A 21,294-nucleotide genomic window follows, 5' to 3' on the forward strand; every position below is an offset into this window, starting at 1 on the left:
TTCTAGCAGGGCAGAAAAGTGAAGTGAGGCATGGCTGGGGAGAAACTTCAGAGCCATTAATAGTCACAGTTAAAGGCATTAGTTAGTGGTGCCTGAAAAACAGTGTTGGAAATTCAAAAGAAAAGGTCAAAAATTGCTCTTTTTCCCCCCATTTTCTGCTGATAACTGAGTTAAGTATTTTACCCCGCTTGCTGCACTCTGAATATCTTTGATATCTTTGAACATAACAGAAATCTTTGACAAACACCCATCATGGAATCAAGCAAACTCTGATAGGAAGTGAATTTCCTTCCTGCAGGACGTTTGCCAAGCAGAGCATGTTCTGCCCCTTTGTTTTATGGATTCACAGATTGGTTTGGGACCTTAAACATCATCTCATTCCAACCTGCCATGGGCAGGGACACTTTCCAGGCTTTTGTTTGGGTGGGTCTGTGGCATTTTCAACACCTTTGGATACTTTTTGGGTTTTAACTCTCTGTAGGAACAGGTGCTGGGTGGTTTTGGGTATCCCAAATCCTCCCTTCAGTACACAACAGTTCAGGCTTCTCCTGTCACAGGGACAGCCTGGTCCTGACCCAGCTTCTTCCAGGTTGCAACGGGCAGAGGAAGTTTTCTAAAGGCAGAAGAGAGGGAATTGCACTTGAATTTGAAATAGAGAGCTCTAGGCAAGCACCACCAAAATCCTGATAATTGCCTTCGTCTCAAATTCCTTATCTTGGTGCGCTCTGTAGGCTCAGTCCAGGATCCCAGGTTGCTTCCTTTGCTTTTTGTTTGTTTTTTTGTTTATTTTTTCTCTGTGGGGCTTCTGTTTCAGTTTTAATTCGCTCTCCCTGCCTTGCAGCCAGTTCTCACACTATTGCCCATTAAAAAGTTCTCCTCTGGTGTAAAAGCTTATCCCCTGCTCTGTCCATTCATCTTTAGTCCCTAAGTTGTCCTAAGTTGTGGTGGAAGGGATTTGTTTGTTCTCCAAAGGCACCTTTTAAGCTGTAGTGCAGGATTGGAAAACTGGTTTGCTTTGGGCAGTGACCATTTTTTTGTGAAAAGGTGCTCCAGCCCTATGGCAGATCCAGAGAACTTTCTCCCAGTGGGGATAGTCAGTCCCCCTCATTAAAAAAGAACTCATAATAGGACTTAAAAACAAGAGTAGAAGTCTTAAGTATTATGTAGGATCTCTGAATGTGGATTTGGACATCCTTAGTTTTATCTCTGTAAAAAAAACTGCACCAATTGACTGACTAGAGAAGCTGGATCAAATGAAAGCAGTCAGAACTTGTATAAAGAATAACTTATCTAAAAATTCAAGCACCGGCCTGATCTGCTGACATTTCAGAAGAAATTCCCTCATCCATAGATCATTTGGAGGCAGAATGAAGATGCAGCATTACTTGGGAAGCTGTCTGATGTTAAATACTTGGTTTTCCATAGCTTATTAAAATCAATTCGGGGACAAATAGAGGCTTTAAATTCAAATGAAAATGCCATCGGAATGGTCATATTTATGAAGCTGTAATTTAATGTAATTTGGAACTGGGGTGGAGGCACAGAACAGTTGATGGCTTTATTCTTTTTTTGTTATTATTTCTTCTCTAATTCCTTTTCTTCTCGCTCACTTGGTGGCAGTTACAAAGATGAAAGATGTCTGGATGTTTTAAAGTTTATTTCTTCTAATCTTGTTTTTTAATCTCTGTAGTCCAGAGGAGGCCCTGGAGCTGCTCCAGTGCTGTAACCCCTCAGCTCTGGAGCCAGGCTGGGAGAGCTGGGAATGTTCACTTGGAGAAAACTCCAGGGAGAGCTCAGAGCCCCTTGCAGGGCCTGGAGGGGCTCCAGGAGAGCTGCAGAGGGACTGGGGACAAGGCCTGGAGGGACAGGACACAGGGAATGGCTTCAGATTGGAAAAGGGGAGATTGGGGTGGGATCTTGGGAATTAGGAATTCCTGGCTGGGCTGGAATTGCCAGAGCATTCCCTGGCTGTCCCTGGATCCCTGGAAGTGTCCAAGTTCAAGGACGGGGCTTGGAGCAACCTGGTCAGTCTTGAGTTTGGAGTAAAATAAGTGAAACAATTTCCTTGTGACTTTGGAAATGGCTTTTAAGGCTGTTCAGATCTTGGGCTCTGTGTCAACAGGATGATTAAAACAAAATGCTCCCTATTATCCACAAAAGCCTTTGTTAAAGATCCTGAAATGAAATGGCCACAAGTACAATTAAGGGAGAAAAGAAGCTTAACTGCAGCAGAAATGGATTAAAAAGAGGCACAGAAAACTTCCCAATTTTCCATTCAGGGAACAGGATAATCTTTGCCCGCCGATGCTTTGAGTTTTTCTGTGGGGGAGGATGAGAAGGAAAGAGAAGTCTTTAAATTAAAAATTCTCCCCTGATTCTCAAAGGTGCCAAACAGCCCAAGCCCTTGGTTCCTTTGGTGGGTGGAGCAGGTGCTGAGCTGAGCTGGAGTCAAGCTGGGCTCATTTTTGTCTTTCCCAGCACTAACTTGAAGCAAAGGGCAGATTTGTCTCTCTTGTATGCAAGTCAAAAGTCGTTTTATCTTTGTCAAATCAACTTTAACTACGCAACTATTAAATTAAAAAAAAATAAAATAGATTGCAGGAATGTTACTCTCGTAATGAATCTTACAGGGCTTTAGGGGCTTTAAAGTAAGAATTCAATGCCAAAATCAGTCATGGTCTGTCTGCAGTAAAAACACTTCCACCACATTTTTAATAAAATAGTGCATACAGGTGAAGTATCTCTGGTGAAAATAAATGAGGGTTCTCAAGTTCTCCTGGTTCTTTTGATAATCTTTTATCAGCTTGGATGACACAGGATCTCTCAGAACTTTCCCTGGTTGCAAATCTGAAGATTTTCAGCTCAGAGTAAAACGTGTGCTCGTGCTTTGAGGTCCCCCATGCAGACAAAACAGTGACCTTCTGAGGGGCTCCAGGAATTTATTTTCTTACACGGACCTTTGAAATCAGAGCTGTCGAGAGAAATAATTCTTCTCTTATTCCTCCAGCTTTAAGAAGCTTCTGCTCCCACTTTTGCTCAGGGAAAATTATTTCAGTGGCAAATGTGGTGAAAACACTTTCACCTGTGGCCAGATCTCATTTTATCCTTCCTGACTTATGGCATTATTTATATTTTTTGTGGCTCTGTGTATGTATCGGGGCAGATTGGTTGGATTTAGAATTAAAATTGAAGTTCTCTTTAACTTCTCGTTCAGTCTTTGTTCCTCTCAGTTCACATTGAGGAAAAGGCACCACTTGTTACTCAATTTTACTGCAATATCTTCATTATCTTTGGGCCAAAACTGCTGGATTTGGGTTTGAAGGGGAGTTTAAATTCATCCAGTGCCACCCCTGCCATGGCAGAGACACCTCCCACTGTCCCAGGCTGCTCCAAGCCCTGTCCCACCCGGCCTTGGACACTTGCAGGGATGAGGATGATAAATGTCTGCCTTTATCTGGAGATGGGGAAATGATGTTACAGCACCGTTTTTAATCTCTGTTTAGGGAAATGACCACTGCACTTTTATCTGGAGGATTAGGGAGGACTTAGGAAGAAAAAAACTTCATCTCTGGGTTACAGAGAGTTTATCTCTAAAAGAGAATCTGAGTGGGTTTCAATAGTAGACCTGAGCCAACAAACAGCACACTTCATCTAAGGTAACAAATGATTTCTTGATAGCTTGTAGGATAAAAAATTCTGGGCATACAGAGCAGCTCAGTTGATCACTTGAACTGCAATTAAAAAGCAGAACAAGTACACCCCGAATATTGTTTTTATGTCAGAAATGCTCCTTCATGCTTGAAAATGAGAAAAAATTACAATCGATCCTTACAACTGTTGTGTTCATCTTTATTGACCAGGCCAAAGAAAGATAAATGGCAGCCTAAATAAGATTCTAGTCCGTGTTGGCCTGGGAGGGGACAGGGGGTGATGGAGAACCATTCATCATCTCAGCCCTGCCCTGGCCACACTCACCCTGTCGTGGGCTCATCCCATCCCCATCCCATCCCCATCCCATCCCCATCCCATCCCATCCCATCCCATCCCATCCCATCCCATCCCATCCCATCCCATCCCATCCCATCCCATTCCATCCCATCCCATCCCATCAGCCTGGGGTTGGGCAGCTGGGATTGCTGAATGCCAGGGGGTCACTGGTGTGAGGAGAATTTGTGACGATGATTTATGAAGGAATAAATGCGCGCCGATGGTGTGCGTGGAGAGCTGGGTATGAGTGCAAATGAGTGATGAGCTGTGGGGCTGGCAGTGGGGAGTGCAGCAGAGCTCTCTGCTCCTGCTCATCTGGACCTGACCTTTGCCTGCAGTGCCTCTTACCCAATTTGTTATCATTTGTGAGAAAATGTGAACCTTGCTGTACAATTTTACCCCTCTCTGAAGCTGGCATTTTATTCCCTGTTTTCAGTACATTTCAAGATTATCATTTGCAAGGAAGAAGCTTGGAAGATGAAATCTAAAGTGGGAAGGAAAAATGTTTTTCTTTGCTTTTTTTTTTTTTTTTTTTGGTAGTTGGTGCTGCCTCTTTTGGAATTTTGGGAAGTGATTTTGCAGGAGTGAGACCTGCACTGTTCATAAAACAATAAATATTCCTCAGGACATGTTTGCTCACCCAGTGACCACGGACCTGTGTCATCTGTGACTTTTGTGGAAGAGTGATCTCTCCACTTAGAGCCTTTTCCATTTTTTTCCCCCTAAAAACACCTTTGTCGTACTGCTTTTCCATACATCAGTGTCTAAAGCTAAACTGCTTTATTTTACCCAAAATTAAAATTGGAATGATGCTTCCCATGGACTGGATTGTGGCATCCTTGTGTGTTATGGAATCATGGCATGGTTTGGGTTGGAAGGGACCTTAAAGGACATCCAGTGCCACCCCTGCCTTGTAGGGACACCTCCCACTGTCCCAAGCTGCTCCAAGTCCCAGTGTCCAGCCTGGCCTTGGGCACTTCCAGGGATCCAGGGAATTCCAGGGAATGCTCTGGGAATTCCAGCCCAGCCAGGAATTCCTAATTCCCAAGATCCCATCCATCCCTGCCCTCTGGCAGTGGAAGCCATTCCCTGTGTCCATGCCTTGTCCCCAGTCCCTCTGCAGCTCTCCTGCAACTCCTTTAGGGACTCTGAGCTCTCCCAGAACCTTTTCTTCTCCATGTGAGCAATCCCCACTCCCTCAGCCTGACACAAATTAAATATTTGGAAGATGCCAAATCAATATTGAGGCATCAATAACTCTGAAGCACAGGATAAAGTCCCAGACTGTCAGAATAAGAATTCAGCTGGGTTTGATGTAATCACACAGTGTGGGATTGGCAGGATTTTGTTGCCATGTTAACATCACTCCTTGGGATGCCAATGACTCAAAGCTCCACCAGAGTTCTTGCAAGTGCCAGCACAACCTTTTTACCTCTCCACGCCCTGTTTCCACCAGCATTGCAAGGAAAATAGTTTCAGAGAAGTTCTGAGCTGCTTAAACTTTTCTTTCTCCCTCCAGCTGGGCAGCCAGGTGCCTTGGTTATTACAGCTGAGGTCCAGCTGTGCCAAGGCTATAAAAACCTCCTGAAAAATGCCACCTCTGTATTACTGAGACATGAAGCAAAACAACATTCCAGAGACTTATCTCAGGCTGTAGGATCACAGAATTCTTTAGGCTGGAAAAGACCTTTAAGGTCATAGCATCCAACTATTCCCAGCACTGTCAAGGCCACCACTGTGCCATGTCCCCTGGTGTCACATTCACAGGGCTGGAAAACCCCTCCAGGGATGGGGACTCCACCCCTGCAGCTGTTCCAATGCCTGACCACCCTTTCCATGAAGGAATTCTTCCAATATCAAAGCTGAGCCCCACCTTGGTGCAGCATTTTCCCGCCTAGAAAATTTCTGTTTCTTGGTGACAGTCTCTCACCTGTACTTCAGAAATTAATGATTTTTGTACAACTTTGCCAAAGCCATCCCTGGCTTTAGGGGAGATGAAAATGTGTCCTGAAGCTTCCTGGCTTTAAGAATTAAAACTAGCAGTTGATTGAAGTGATCTGAGTGTTTGGAATATTCCAGGAAATCCTCAGAGAGGCATTTTCAAGGCAAGGAGCAAAAGGGAATGTTGAGCCATAGTTAATTTATTGTGAGACTTTGAGGCAGGGGGGAGATGTGTGTGAGGAACACAAAAAGGGCAATGCAAAGAAGTCAAGAATCTGTATTTTGATTTTAATTTGTAATAAAGAAGTTGCAAAGAGTCCAGGAGCACCTTGTGCTAAATATGGGATTCTTACCTCATGTCCCTTTAGTTTCTTCTTCCTCAAGAGCCGTTTCTTTTGCATAATCAAGACACACTGAAAAAAAAAAACAAACACCCCCCCAAAAAAGTGATTTCTGAAACTTTGCCATTTTATGGTTAGGTTTTGAGGGTTTTTTGAAACAACTTAAATCCAAAATCAGCTTTATTGACTAGATACAAGCATGTCTGTAAACAATACTAACTGAAATCTGTATTTATGCTGTTTTTCTTCTAGAGTGCCCAGTTCTACAAAGTCACCACTGAGGAATACCAAAAGGCTGCTGATGAAGTCTCATCTCGGTTCAAGTGAGTCCCTTTTCCTGCTTTTTCCTGGCAGCTGGAGGAGTTCTTACCACATTAAAATGCACAATAATTCCCCTTTCCTCCCACACAGATCCTATCAGTCCCTCTGGTTGTTGAAAGGAATTTGGGAGAATTTGGAAGCCAAACTATAGGAACCATAAAATGCAGAGAAATGGGTTGAACAGTTAGTATACATTTATTGTATCAATTATATAAATTTGTAGTTGATATAAATTATATCAATTTATAGTTGATAAGAAGCATGAAATATTTTTAAAATAGATTCCCTTTCACTAATGGTGCACCAAAAACTGGATTCCTGCTTTGCATCACAATCACACCATAGGAAGGATTTAAATGAGGAACTTCACTCTGCCCTTAACAGTGAAGGTCAAATTAAATAATTTTTATTAGTCCTGAAGAAAGGGAAGTGAAGATCTGGTAATTGATGGATCAAAGTGACAGTGACCCTTGGCCTTGGACCTTCCCCTTGGACTGCTTCATCCCTCAGGCTCCAGGTTCCATTTATCATTTTAGTGAGGACACACAAGTTTTTACAACCTCAATTCTATCCTCTAACCAAGAAATGCTGCAGAAAATGAATTATTCTGCCATGATTTTTGTAGCTTTGTGGAGGGATTTTCTGGTTTGTGTTTTGTTTTGATTTTTGATGAGCAGGAAGAGAAAAGTCCTTTTTGAGCTGCTGATAATGATACAAATAAAACTTTAAAGTATAAGAAAAACTCATCTTTTAGCAGCATGAATTATGGAATATCCTCTGGTGTAAATACAAAAATGTGTAGTGTTTAATGGTGCAGAGTATATTGGACACAAATTCAGCTGTCCCTTAAACAAGAGGGACAGGATGATCATTGATCAAGGTCCGATTTAAGCATCATTTGGAGGGTTTTCCATCATGTCTGGAAATCCAGGAAGGTTGGGATAAAATTCCCACCTGGGTATCTCCTTCCTTTGTTACCGTGGGATATTTTCAGCTTTCTAAATCAAATGATTGCCTCATTTCACATGCATTATTCCAAAAGAAGGTTTTGTTGGGATTTGAAGTTTTGCTGAAGAGCTCTGGGTGGGTTTAGTGGGCAGAGGTGGGAGATGGGTTTGGGATTGGGTTTTTCCTCCTGATACACAAAGGATTTCCTTAGTAAATCAAATACATTGAGTTTCTTTTTGTGCACAAATGGAGCTGATTGATAGAGCAGGGTCCGGTCCTGAGCATCAGAGAAATTTAAGAAAACCATTTTATAGGGTGCAGAAATCAAGAAATATTTACCGAGGAGGATTTGGACAGGGAATCAAATCCCTAACACTTGATGGGATTGGACTTTTCTTAATTTTCTAGAAACTAAAGGTATGCATTGAAATAATCCATTTGACTGGTCTGCAGTAGCAGTACTGCAATTACTGTGCTGCTTTTGCACTTTAAACCAAATTTCCTAAAAATTATTCAGAATTTTTACATCAGTGGATCCAATATTGGTCCACAGCCTTCCAAGAAAACAAAAGAAAAAAGAAATCAGGAAATAAAAAGGTGCCTGAAATATGCACATAAATTGTGGCAGATTTGATGAAGTGCCTGAAATACCAATATTACTTTATAATTTAAAGGCTTTTCCTTACATAAAATCCCTTTAAACACCGTGTCTTTTTATTGAAGGTTTCAGTGCAGTTGTTATTTTATCACTGCCTCTTTTATGGAACTTGATGGATAAATGAGGAATGATTTAGTGAGACCTAAAGATGCTCTTTTGGTGTCATGGGCACTTCTCATGTGCAGTTTAATTGCACGTGAGGATTGAGAGGACAGAGGCTCCAGTGGTGTTTAAAGAGTTGTTTAATTGGCTGTAAAAGAAGAATTAAATAAGGTTGAGCTGCTAAATTTTGTTAATGCATAAAGCCATGTGCTGCCTGTGATTGCAGGTTCCAAGTGCAAGATTAATGGATCTAATTGTGGTGTTATTAGCAAATAGTCTGACTTTATTTTAGGCATGTCTAGAATTAGGTACCCAGTTTTAAAGATGTAACTTGAATTTCTTCCACTTTTTAAGCTGCATCCCTTCCAAGAGCAAGAAGTGGATGGTGTTACTGTATGTTAAATATTTCCTGGATTTTATTTCCTCCATTTAATCCCTGAAATTACATCAGCTATGGCTTCATCAATCTCTAGGGATAATTAAACCCCATTAAAAGGGGAAAAATACAAATATCCCACATGGGTTTGGATCAGAGACCTGGCAAGTCTTATGTCTGCAGGTCCTATTGCTGCCTGCATTAAACTGATACTCCAAATGTCCATGTGGAATGTTTTATCTCCACGAAGGCCCTGATTCACATTGATCAAATTGGGAATTATCAAATGCTTCATCTCTTTACGAGCCTAATTCCCATTGATCAAATCCTAAATGAGCAGGTTCAGGCAGTTCCTGCAGTCCCCAAATCACATTAAAACAACATTACAGGGCCATGCTGCCCCTCCTAAAACTGGAATTATCTTCCCACAGTTACATTATAACCCCAATTATTCCATTATGAAGATGGCTCTATTATAATGAGGAGTTTACACAAGAAGAGAAGAATGCAACGTTACAGGAAGAGCTGGGCTTTGGGCAAGGATTTGAACTTTTCCTAATCAAATTCTCCCTTTGTTTTGTGGGTTTTTTCCCTTAATTTGGAGGGCTGGGAGTGGGAAATTCAGCAGCTGCAGCAGTGACATTTTATTCCCCCGTGGTGTCTTGATCCAAGTGACATCTTCATTATTCATTTAAGAAGTAAAGAGGGCAAAGGCAGCCTAAAATAAATGTTTTTATCTTTGGTGGGTTTTGATTTCTGGTGGTATATTTAGAATTCATAGCTGTGCATTAGTGCTTTTTCCTCAGTATTCTGCCATTCCTCTCCTGCTCCACTGCTCTCGTGGACAACATGGAATTGCTTCTTGCTGCTGGGATTTTTTGGGAAAAACTCAATCCTCAGGCATCCAGGCTGATAGAAACCCCAAGTCCTCCTGGGGGATTGACTAACCACTTTGTGGTGAGGTTTCCCCCAGTAATGCAATTAATTCCCCAAAGTTTGCTTGGGCACTGACAGTTGTAATCCAGAGGATCCTTTGCATCATCTGGGTGTTTATTCTGAATCACAGATCTGGGAGGGGGGGGATGTTATCCCTTCATTATGAATCTTTTGGCCATGACTGTCTCCATCAATTCCCATAGAATGAATGGGAATAAATAACAAATCATCAATATCATATCTTCCTTTAATTAGGATTTCTCTGTCACAAAGCCTGGGCCGTTAATATTTGCTGAAAATAAAATTTAAGGCATTGTTGTCATCAGAAAATCACAGAGTAGTTTGGGCTGGAAAGGACCCTAAGCATCATCCAATTCCACCCCTTGCCATGGACATCTCCCCCATGAAGTTGTTTGATGCTCAGCTGTGAATATTTGAAATATTTGCAGTATATCCTGTGTGTTCTGACTGATGTTGCTGTGAACTTTGAAGCTCAGAAGAAACATAATGAAACCACAGTAAATTAATAACAGCAACACTTCGATACTCAGATATAATTGTCTCACAAAGCAGTGGTGCCAATTCTCTGGACACTGAGGGGGAAAAAAGCAGGGTAGAGAGAAAATCAGCTTTTTATTGATGACTTTGGACTGAGTCCAGGGAAGTGTGGCTTTATTTCCCTGTCCTCATTACCCTTCTGATGTTGGGGCTCATATGGTGAGTTTTGAAGGGCTCTTGCATTGCCTGTAAGTTAGGAATATTGATAGTTTCTTAATGCAAATATCTTCAGGCACCATCATGCTGCACTCACATACCTCTGTAACACAGAAAACTGTGTTGCAGAGAGCCAGGCAAAGAATTTGTGTTTTACATCTCCTTGTCCAGACCCAGACTTTCAGTCTGTAGCAGCTCCTTATGTAACATCATTGATTCCCAAAGTGGTTTGGATTGAAGGGACCTTAAAGCTCACCCCATTCCACCCTCTTCCATCAGCAGGGACACCTTCCCTAGACCAGGTTGCTCCAGCCCATCCAACTTGACCCTGAATTAAAAGTAGTTGGTTTAAAAACCAAACTACAAATTACCAGTTATTTATGAAATACCACATAGTGTTTTTTCAAGAACAGAAAATAGGAAGCTACAAAAAATCCTGCAGGCTTTGTGCCTTTAGTTAAGCTTTTCTTGCTTAGCTAAGGGCACTGTGCTCTGCACAGAAACCTCCTGAATTAATGTTTTCTCTTACAAATACAGCAAATATAGGTGGTGCATTGTCAGGAGAGAATCATTGCAGGGTTGTTTGCCCTGATGACATTGTTGCTGGTGGTGTCCTTGATTTTTTTGTCATATTCTGTCTGGGGATGATGATCCCAAGTTACTCCTGACACCACCTCCCTTAGAGAGGTGAGAGCTGTTTGTAAGTGATGCTGGGAATTAAAGAATTAAATACCATACAGCCACTGAGCTTTTCTTAGCAACAGAGGTACCCAAAGGTCTTATTTCTCTTTATGCTCTTGCATCTCTTCACACACAGCTGTGCTACCATCGGGAGAGTTTTTTGAAGTGCTTCAAGCAGAGGTGACTGATCTCAAACACATTTCACTCTGTAAGCCAAGTGTAGGTTCAGCTTTCCAGCATGGGAGCGATGCTGTCACCCCTCTGAGCTTGGAACCAGTCCAGATTCTGAGTGCACAGTGCTGCTTCAGGTGGGAAGAAACACTAAAGAGACTTTAATAAATCTTTCCAGCCTCTTGTTTCTCTTGCACCTCCCAAACCCTGTTTCTTTTGAATAAACTCTTTTCTTTGCTCAGTTCTTTTAGTCAGGGCTTGGCCCTCATGGGCTTGCCTGAGGGCTGCAGGAGCAGAGCTCACCCAAGAAATCTGCTGCGCTTTCTGCTGCTTTGTACAAGGGATTGTGCTGTGACCCAGGGACCTTAAAAATCATCCAGTTCCAATTTAAAGAGTGGACTTTGGTGGGCAGCAGTTCCCCTGTCTCAGTTGCTCTGCACCTCTAAACAAATAAGAGAATCCTTGGGCCCTTCTCCAGTTGTCCTTTGGAATCTCAGAATTCCCTAAAGCACTTTTCAGTGTGTTTACCTGTGATTGTCACTGCAGACAGGACAATTTCGGGTTTCCCTGCAGCCACACAGGTACTTAACTTTGTTCCTTTGATCAGTGCAGTCCATTAGGAGTGCTGCATGAAACATAAATTGTGCATTTGGAGCTGGATGCAGATTCCTTCAGAATAAACTGGGAGCCAGGAGCCTGGTGGAATGTCTGTGTGTTTCTCTTTCACTGAGAACCTGTGCATGGGGATGTGTTTTTGTTGAAATCTTGGAGCTCTGATGTGAAATTTAAATGTGCTTGTTTGCTCAGGAAACAGGATTGAAGCTCTGACTGTGTTTTTTGAGAGTTACATTAACTTTTAAAATCCATTATTCAAAATTTAGATAGCACATTAATAAAGAGGGCAACTCAATTCTTTCCATGCTTTGTATAATAATTTTTTTTCCCCTTTCTAGAGATCATGGATACATTCATTAAATCTTCCCTCAGGCAATCCCCAGGTTTTCCCACAGTGAGATCCTTTACTCTGTAATGGAGAAAGCAATCTTAAAATTAATGTTTATAAAGTACCGAGTCAGGAGTAGGATTTTTTTTTTTTCAATTTTCTATGAATTAATGCATAAAAGATGTTCTGGCAGGGGGGGACAGGTAGAACAGGATAATTATTGTAGGATATTGATGTGGGGGGGATAACTGTGTGGGATAGACTGGGGTAACTGTGTGGGATAGGGTGGGATAACTATGGGATACTGTGGAATAACTGTATGGGATAGGGTGGGATAACTGTGTGGGATAGAGTGAGATAACTATGTAGGATATTGTGGGATATCCCACATATTGTGGGAAAATTTGCCTGTAGGAGAGGAGTTGGAACTGGATGAACTTGATGATCTTTAAGGTCTTTTCCAAGCTGAACCACTCTGTGATTTTATAATCTGCACGTCCTTTTCCTGTTCAGGGTGGATGTGTTGGGAAGAGAAATGCTTCAGCTGCTTTTCTCCATTTGCTTACAGGGGAATACAAAGTAATTTTAGAGACCTCCCTGTGACAGCAGTGAGTGAAACTCTTCCCTCACACCTCTGTGGCCCCCAATGGAATTGGTTCTGATCCTCCTTTGGAGTGCTGGGAGAAATCCTGGATGCCCTTCTGGGGACAATCCCTGCTCTGACTGCAGGTTTGGGAGCTGCTCCTGAGGAATGAGCGGCTCCTCCCGGTGTGTTTGGCATTCCAGGCTCTGCCAGGGGACATCTGGCTGCCTCCTCCCTCCTCCAGGTTTATTCCAAACAAGGAATAAAGCCTCTTGTTTTAATGCCTTATCCTTTGTTGGGATTTCCTCCAAACAAGAGTTGCTGGTTTCCCAATTACAGCATTAAAGCTGGGAGGTTAAACCCCACAGCAGCTCCTTTTTATTATTAATTTGTTCCGTAGTTCCTAATCTTTTGTGGCTGAGATTTGCAAATACCTTTTCTAAGGATGTTTTTAATGAGGCCAAGCCATCTGTAGGATCAAATCCTACAAATCTCACTTGGGAGCCTCCAGCACAGACCTCCTTTTGGGGAAGGGAGAATGTTTCCCAGAGCTGGTGGTGGATTTTTTTTAAGAATTCACCTGTTCCTTGGTACAGGGTGAAGAATAAATGATCTCTGTATGTTACTACAGGATGTGTGGTTCCGCTCTTTTTTTTTTTTTTTATCTCCTTTCCAGTACTGTTGGAAAATCAGGGGGAAAAAAAAAATACACTACAGCCATTCTGCTTGGACTGCACCTGAGGGAAATCACAGCTTAAAGGCAAAGTAGACAGTAAATATTTGGGGAAATAATCTCAAATTTTAGGTTTTGTTGCAAAGGGCTGTCGTACTCAGAAAAGAAGGTTTGTAAAATGAGTATTTAGGTCTCTTATAAAGTGGTTAAATAACAGGATCACAGAATGGCTTGGGTGGGAAGAGACCTTAAAGCCCATCCAGTGCCACCCCTTGCCATGGGCTGGAACACCTCCCACTGTCCCAGGTGCTCCCAGCCCCAATGTCCAACCTGACCTTAGACACTGCCAGAGATCCAGGGGCAGCCACAGCTGCTCTGGCAATTCCAGCCCAGCCAGGAATTCCTAATTCCCAAGATCCCATCCATCCCTGCCCTCTCGCAGTGGGAAGCCATTCCCTGTGTCCTGTCCCTCCAGGCCTTGTCCCCAGTCCCTCTGCAGCTCTCCTGGAGCCCCTTCAGGCCCTGAAAAATACAAATTAAGACAGATCAGGTCCCCCTTCTCCTCCTTCCACCACGGTGTGGGTGCCACTGCAATAAATTAATTCTGTCAGATTTTCAGTTCAGTGCCTGAATATAAAACCCTCAATACCACAGGTGTCTGCTAAAAGGAATGACTGAAATACTGATAATTTCCCCTTCCAACTGCAGTTCCTTGAACATGACCCACGTTTTCTTAGGGTCTCTTTTGTGCATGAAAATTCCCATTGTAGCACAATACACATTTTTCAAGATGGAAGGGGAATAATTGCATCCTGTATCGAAAGAAACAAGAAAAGCAGTTATTCCTTTCAAACTTGCCTTGCCACTTAACGTGGCTCCCACTTCCAAGGCATTAAGGAGCTCCATTAAGCCCCTGGGTTTGCTCCTGTGCATGCATTAGGAGCAGAGCTGGGGTAATATGGAACAGATTTGCTGTATCATGGACACATTTATGAAGATTGATAACAGCCAGGGCTCGGTGTTAACTTTTATTTTCAAACAGGCTGCAGGAGAAGCTGCCTGGTATTGCTTTGGGGCTTTGATTTATGAAAAGGTTGCTGCATGAAAAAGACATCCCATAAAGCAGCTCTGCTGGCAAGAGCATTATAAAGTAGGGTTGTGAGTAAAGCAAACAATAACTAACTGTAATTATGTTCATTATTGTCTCTCTGAGCTCCCTGTACCTTTTTTTGGGGGGGGGGGGTTGTACTTTTTCCCTCCTCAGCTTTTAAGTGGATTCACTTTTCCCATGGAGTGGGATGAACATGAGAAAAACCCTGCCGGTTTCTAGTGGCAGCACCCCTAAAAGAGGCCTTTTTGGTTTGTGTGGAATGAAGGAGCTCACTGAAATTGTACCTGCTTGCACAAGTGATGCCAGGAGGAGGAAGGATCTGTGGTAAAAAAAATGCTATTTCTCTTACAGTTTCCATCACTGATGCATTTTCCCCTAAATTATGACTGTTCTATGAGAGTTATTTCAGACTGTTGAATTTAAGCCCCTTGAAAACAAGCCCAAAAATGCCATCATGATGGCAAAGATCACTAGGTTTCAGAACTATTTTCCTTCTCTCAGCCTGGCACAATCCTTTGTAACAAGATGAGCCTCAGCAGCAGCAAGCTGAATTCTTCACTCATTAGCAATTAGCAGAAAACTTTAGTGAGAACCAATTGAAATCAAGGGGCATGACCTAACTGGAAAAATGTGAGTGGTTAATCTGAAGTTTGTCAGACTTTAACTTAAAAGCATCCCTTTCCCAAGCTACCTGAAGAGCTTGCGAAAAAAATAAAAATAAAATAGGAGCTTCAGAATTGTCTGTGCTGGGGTTATAAAACACAAGAATGAATTTCTTGGAGCAGTGAAGTTCTGTTAAATAAGCCAGTGTCTAATTAATGCTGACAACACACAGAGGGGTGAGGAGAAACCTTTGAAAGGTCTTTGTGAGCTGGCACTGGTGTTTCCATCAGGACCCTCTGCCTTTCTGCCTCAAACTGCTCCCCTGGTGCTCTCACAGATGCAGGGAATGGTTTGGGTTGGAAGAGACATTCCAGACCATCCAGTGCCACCCCTGCCATGGCAGGGACACCTCCCACTGTCCCAGGTGCTCCCAGCCCCAATGTCCAGCCCGACCTTAGACACTGCCAGAGATCCAGGGGCAGCCACAGCTGCTCTGGCAATTCCAGCCCAGCCAGGAATTCCTAATTCCCAAGATCCCATCCATCCCTGCCCTCTGGCAGTGGAAGCCATTCCCTGTGTCCTGTCCCTCCATGCCTTGTCCCCAGTCCCTCTGCAGCTCTCCTGGAGCCCCTTCAGGCCCTGGCAGGGGCTCTGAGCTCTCCCTGGATCCTTCTCCTGTCCAGGTGAGCACCCCCAGCTCTCCCAGGATCTCCAGCCCTGGGAGCATCTTTGTTGGTATCAGGCTTACAACAGCCTAAGGGAAACACCCACCAACAGGCACTGAAAAATAACTTGAAGACTTAAAAAATAATTGAAATAATGAGAACAGTGAAAAAATGTGAATGTTGGCATTTACAGCTCACCCCTCTGTTCCCAGTTCCTGACCTGGTCCTGGTGAGAGGAACATTTTCCTTCCTTAGGTGTCACAAAGGGTGTTGAAGGCATTCTGCTTTAATGTTTCTGGAACACATTGTACATCACATTGAAGCTGAGGTATATTAGAGCAAGGTCCACTGGTTATCAGTACGTTCTCAGTGGGATTATTACTCTTTGTTGGAGTTGATGGCATTTGTTGTTGCAGCCCAGCCGATTTTATTTTAGGAGAAGAGGGGCTAGGCCTCATCCCAGCCCAAGACTTGTGGAATCACACGTGGCCTTTGTTGCTTAGCAGAGTGAATCCAAGCCTGTTTTCTTAAATAACTTCATGCCCAAATGAAAAATTGGCATTTATTCTTCTGTCTCTTAAGATTACAACCTTCAGTTCCCTCGAGTAATTGTCACCCACGGGAGCGGTGAGGCTTGAAGTGTTTAACTGGTGATTGCTTTTTCTGGACGCTGCTTCTGCCCATAATATCTTTTATTTTTGTGGTCAGTTAACAGAGTTTTGGGGCCTTTTATAGCTGAAGAGAATAGTTAAATACATATTGCTCTGGAGAGTAATGTTTGGATAATAATGTGCCATGAGTTAGTGTCTTGTGGTGCTTTGTGTTGAGCAGTGTAGTTGACCTTTGCTAGAGAGGAGAAAAGTGTCTGCTTGTTAGAGCATATTATTTAGTATCTTTAGAAAGGCCAAACTGGTTGGTTTTTTGTGGGTTTTATTTTTTTGGTTTTGGTGTTTTTTTTCCTTTGGGTTTTTTTTTTTTTTGTTTGTTTTTTTTTTTTTTTTTTTTTTTTGGTGTGAGGTTCGGTGAAGATTTTATCACCATGGTTTGAGGATGATGGTGTGATGTCAGGTCTTTACAAAGCTTGCAATAAGTTGTAGCTCTTAGGAAATAAGTGGCAGTAATAAATCCAGAGTGTGCTTTGCTGTCTGGATTTGCTTTATGCTGCTCATTTGGGTCTGTCTGTATTTTTTTGTGTGTCTGTGTACTTTACACACAGAGGGATGTGAACTTACTGTGAAAATTTAATGCAGGGACAGGGATAACATTAAAATGGATCCTTTAAGTAGATGAAACTGTCTTTTTTGCCACCTTTGTATAGAGGCATGTTTCAGACTCTTGCAGAATTACTTTTTCCTTTAAAAATCAGAAATATCAAGGTTTAATCTATCATGTAATGGTAGCTAATATATCCAAGGAGTCCTGCAACTGGCATCAGCCGCTTCTATGAGAAATACCAACAAAGCATCAATTCAGTCTCCCAGAGCCTGGGTCTGCCTTTCCATGAGCTGGAGCTGGAGCTGAGCAGAGACTTGATTGCTTGGCTTCCCTAAACCTTCAGAAACCTCCTACAAATTCCTTATTAGGAGTGAATAGTAAGAAATTCTATCACATGGTGTTGTTTGCAGTGATGATCCTTGACTTGTGTTCTCCTGAACAGCCAAGTGGAATCTTGCCAGTCTTCATTAAATAATTCTTTTTCGGGTGAGTAAGGCTGAGCTCGAGTGATACCACATGCAAGCTCTAAAAATAATTTGTGATCTGGGTTTCCATGATGAGGTTTGGAAGGCAAATGTTGGTTTGCTGGTCATATAATCATGGAATTGGAGGGGTTGGCTCCATTCATTGGAATCTGGAGTTGGGAAGAGTTTGGATTTTGTCCTCAGCAGTGGTGGGACAGGCTTGGCTATATCTGGGATCATTCTTTGTCTCTGAACTCAAAATTAGGAGCTGGGTTTGATCTGTGCAAAGCCAAGAAGTATTTCTCTGTATGTTTCTATATATAACATTCAGGTACTACAAAATACTCCACAGAGATAAAACTGGCCCTCCTTGAGTTCCTTCTAATTAAAACCTGCAGTTGCTAAATTATCTTTCCTACTTCATAGCATCATCCATGCTCCTGTTAGAAGGAATTTGTATCATTGCCATCCATGTGATTATTTATTTCAGTATTCTGCTATTCACTAAAAACTGTCCTTTCAGCTAAAAAGGAAAGTGCATCCTAAATTTGGGTAATTCCAACACGCTGCTCCCCTTGCAGCTGCAGGAGCCAGCTGTGGGAGAGGTACATTTGTGCTTAATGGTGGTGTGTTTTGGATTTTAAGAGGGTTTTTCTTCTGTCTTTGGAGGGGAGGGGAATTTTATAAACAAATAGTGGTTTGGGATAATTCAAGTCAGTTCATATCAATTTAAATAAAAGTATTCAAACTCATTTTGTCTGTCAGGGTGGATGGGAATCCTATCTTCATTTGATGGTTTGCTCCTCAAGATATTTGGAGTTCAGGCAAGCACAGCAGGTCAGATCAGAATCTCCTGAGCTGGGCGTGGATTTTTAGGGAATACTGTAAAAGTGAGGGAAGTTCAGTGATACCATTTTACTTTCAAAGGAGTGGGGCTTTCCTGAGCCAGATCTTGATTGTAATCTCTTCATGGGCATCTCACACCTTCCTGTGGAATTGTTTTTGAACCTAAATGTGCTTTTGATAAACCCATTATACTATGACAGTGAGTCCCAGCTTTCCATTAGCTGTTCTTTGGGAAAGTTTTGGATTCTTTCTTCATTGTAAGCCCACCACTAGGAAACCTGTCTGGCTACCTCTGTCCTGTAGTCATTGATCATTTCATCCTATAATTCACTGATAATTCAGATCCAGCTCTTGCAGTTGTTCTTCTTTGTGCTGAGGAGAATCTGATCCTCATGTGGTGTCCTGAGGATGTGAAGATTTTCTTTGGCAACCTGTTCATCCAACAAATTAGGATTCACAACCAGGATCTTTTTTTCTAATCCTCATGCTGTTGTCTTCCTCTTGACCAAGAAAGGCTTTAAGGATATGCATAACTTTCCATGTGCAAATGTGGAATTGCTCAGTTCTGGAAAGGTTTGTGTTGCAGAGGACCTTAAAGCCCTTCCAGATCCACACCCTGCCATAGGCCTTCCACTGTCCCAGGCTGCTCCAAACCCCATCCTTGGACCTGGACACTTCCAGGGATCCAGGGATAGCCACAGCTTCTCTGGGAATTCCATCCCAGTCCCTCCCCACCCTCGCAGCCAGGAATTCCTAATTCCCAAGATCCCATCCATCCCTGCCCTCTGGCAGTGGGAAGCCATTCCCTGTGTCCTGTCCCTCCATGCCTTGTCCCCAGTCCCTCTGCAGCACCTTGGAGTTCTGCTTGTATTTACCTGTTTTGCCAGATTTAAGGCCATCATTTCTCTCTGATAACCTCCAAGAAGCTCTTCCCTGTGTGCAGTAAATGAATTCTTCCAACACAAGGAATTTGTTTCCACTTTGCTTTTCCATGTGGCTGCTCCAATATCCAGCCAGCATTCCAGGTGTTTTACCAGGTGGGAAACACTCCAGGTTAAAAATCCAGCCCTTTAGAAAGGTCAGTAGGACTTTGTGACAGTCTTCCCTGTAAAAACAGGATTTTGTCAACATGTTGAACTTGACTTGGTGCTCCCTAGGCATAATTAAATGTCTCTCTTTCATGCAGTGGATGTGTGTGAATGTTTTGGAATCCTCTTCTCTTCTCTTTCTCTTCTCTTCTCTTCTCTTCTCTTTCTCTTCTCTTCTCTTCTCTCTCTTCTCTTCTCTTCTCTTCTCTTCTCTTCTCTTCTCTTCTCCTTCTCTTCTCTTCTCTTCTCTTCTCTTCTCTTCTCTTCTCTTCTCTTCTCTTCTCTTCTCTTCTCTTCTCTTCTCTTCTCTTCTCTTCTCTTCTCTTCTCTTCTCTTCTCTTCTCTTCTCTTCTCTCTCTCTCTCTTCTCCTCTTCTCTTCTCTTCTCTCTTCTCTTCTCTTCTCTTCTCTTCTCTTCTCTTCTCTTCTCTTCTCTTCTCTTCTCTTCTCTTCTCTTCTCTTCTCTTCTCTTCTCTTCTCTTCTCTTCTCTTCTCTTCTCTTCCTCTTCTCTTCTCTTCTCTTCTCTTCTCTTCTCTTCTCTTCTCTTCTCTTCTCTTCCCTAAATACCAAATCCCAGAATGTTAGAAATGGATCTTTATTTGCTTTTGACAAGGCTGGGTAAGAGATTAAATAAATGAGAGGATGACAAACATTTGTATGTGATTCTGGGGACGCTAGAGTTTTTGGAGAAAGGGCATAAAAATAACACAGGGAAGATTAACACTGGACTTGATTATGCGTAGCACAAAAGGTTGGAGTAAGTTGTATTCCAGCTTTTAGGTAATTTATGTGGTATTACTCTGTAGATTTTACATTCTCAGTTGCAGAGCAGAAGCCACCACGGTTGACTTCCAGCATTTTCAGCAGAGATTCGTTAGGAAAATTCTTTCTTTTACACCCTTTAGGAGAAGTCACACTCTGCACTGGAGTGTAAATAAAAGCAAGAATCAACTCTGCAATACTTGATCTTTTGCTGGCATCACTTCCCACGCAGTGATTGTGAGGGCTCTGTGTGGGCACAGCTTGATTAGGGACCAGCATTTGTAGATATTCAGCAATCAGATCTGTGTTATTCCTTCCAAATGATTCAGAGAAGAACGGAACCATTTGGTTTGTGCCTCACACGTTTCGTAATGCGCCTTCAAGTCATCACCTACTGCATGTGTGAAGACAAGCGTTAAAAATAGTTTAATATAAAGAGTAAATTAATGTAAAAACTAAAAATAATGGTGCAGCAATGAGGACCTTCATTACCACATGCCCTTTTGTCTTTTTTTCCCCCTGGGTTGTGTTTTACAACTATTTTCTGTGCTACAAACCCCTCCTGTGGATTCGCTCGGCAGCCAGTGCTGCTGGAAGATGCTTTTTGGGTTGAGGGTAGCGTTAAAAAAAGAGGAATCCTCTCACCAGCATTTTTTTGGGTGGTGATGGAGAGCACAAGTGCCTTGCTGCTGTTTCAGAGGTGTCCTTCATACTTCAGCCCTTCCCTCAGGGTCTCCTGAGCTGAGCTCACCTTTCCCTTGCTGCCTCCCATATGCAAAATCCTTCCAATGTGGCCTTTCCTGTCCAGCTGCTCAGTTAAATCTATCTCTGCTCAGGCTACCAACATTCATTTGACTTTTTTTTTTCCCCCTGGCCAAAAGAAGTGGAATCTTGCCCTCACTGTGTCCAGTGAAAGCAGATTCTTTCCTACCCCAAATTCACATCATCCCCTTTCATCCTGCCACTGGCTTCCTCATCAGTGTTATCCAGGAAGATCACACATCTTCACTTTCCCAGCCCTGCATGTCCCATTTCTGCTTCCCTGCTATTTCCAGTTCCCTACTGAATTCTCTCTGAAAAATTTGTGACTCCACCTTGTACCCCTCACTCATCCCCTTTCCAAACTACCCAGGGAAGCTGGGGCTGCCCCTGGATCCCTGGAAGT

The 21,294-nt window shown here is 42.6% G+C and overlaps 1 protein-coding gene across 2 annotated transcripts in view; it reads left to right on the forward strand.

The window, feature by feature from the left end:
- Window positions 1-21,294, forward strand: part of CHCHD3 (coiled-coil-helix-coiled-coil-helix domain containing 3) — a 120,868-nt gene that overhangs the window by 91,133 nt on the left and 8,441 nt on the right. For both annotated transcript variants that reach the window (XM_062491506.1, XM_062491508.1), the window contains exon 6: window positions 6,522-6,592. In XM_062491506.1, coding sequence (XP_062347490.1) covers window positions 6,522-6,592 — 71 coding nt within the window. The remainder of the gene's footprint in view (window positions 1-6,521; window positions 6,593-21,294) is intronic.

Source organism: Cinclus cinclus, chromosome 4 (assembly GCF_963662255.1).
Source record: "Cinclus cinclus chromosome 4, bCinCin1.1, whole genome shotgun sequence".
In the NCBI taxonomy this organism is placed as follows: domain Eukaryota; kingdom Metazoa; phylum Chordata; class Aves; order Passeriformes; family Cinclidae; genus Cinclus; species Cinclus cinclus.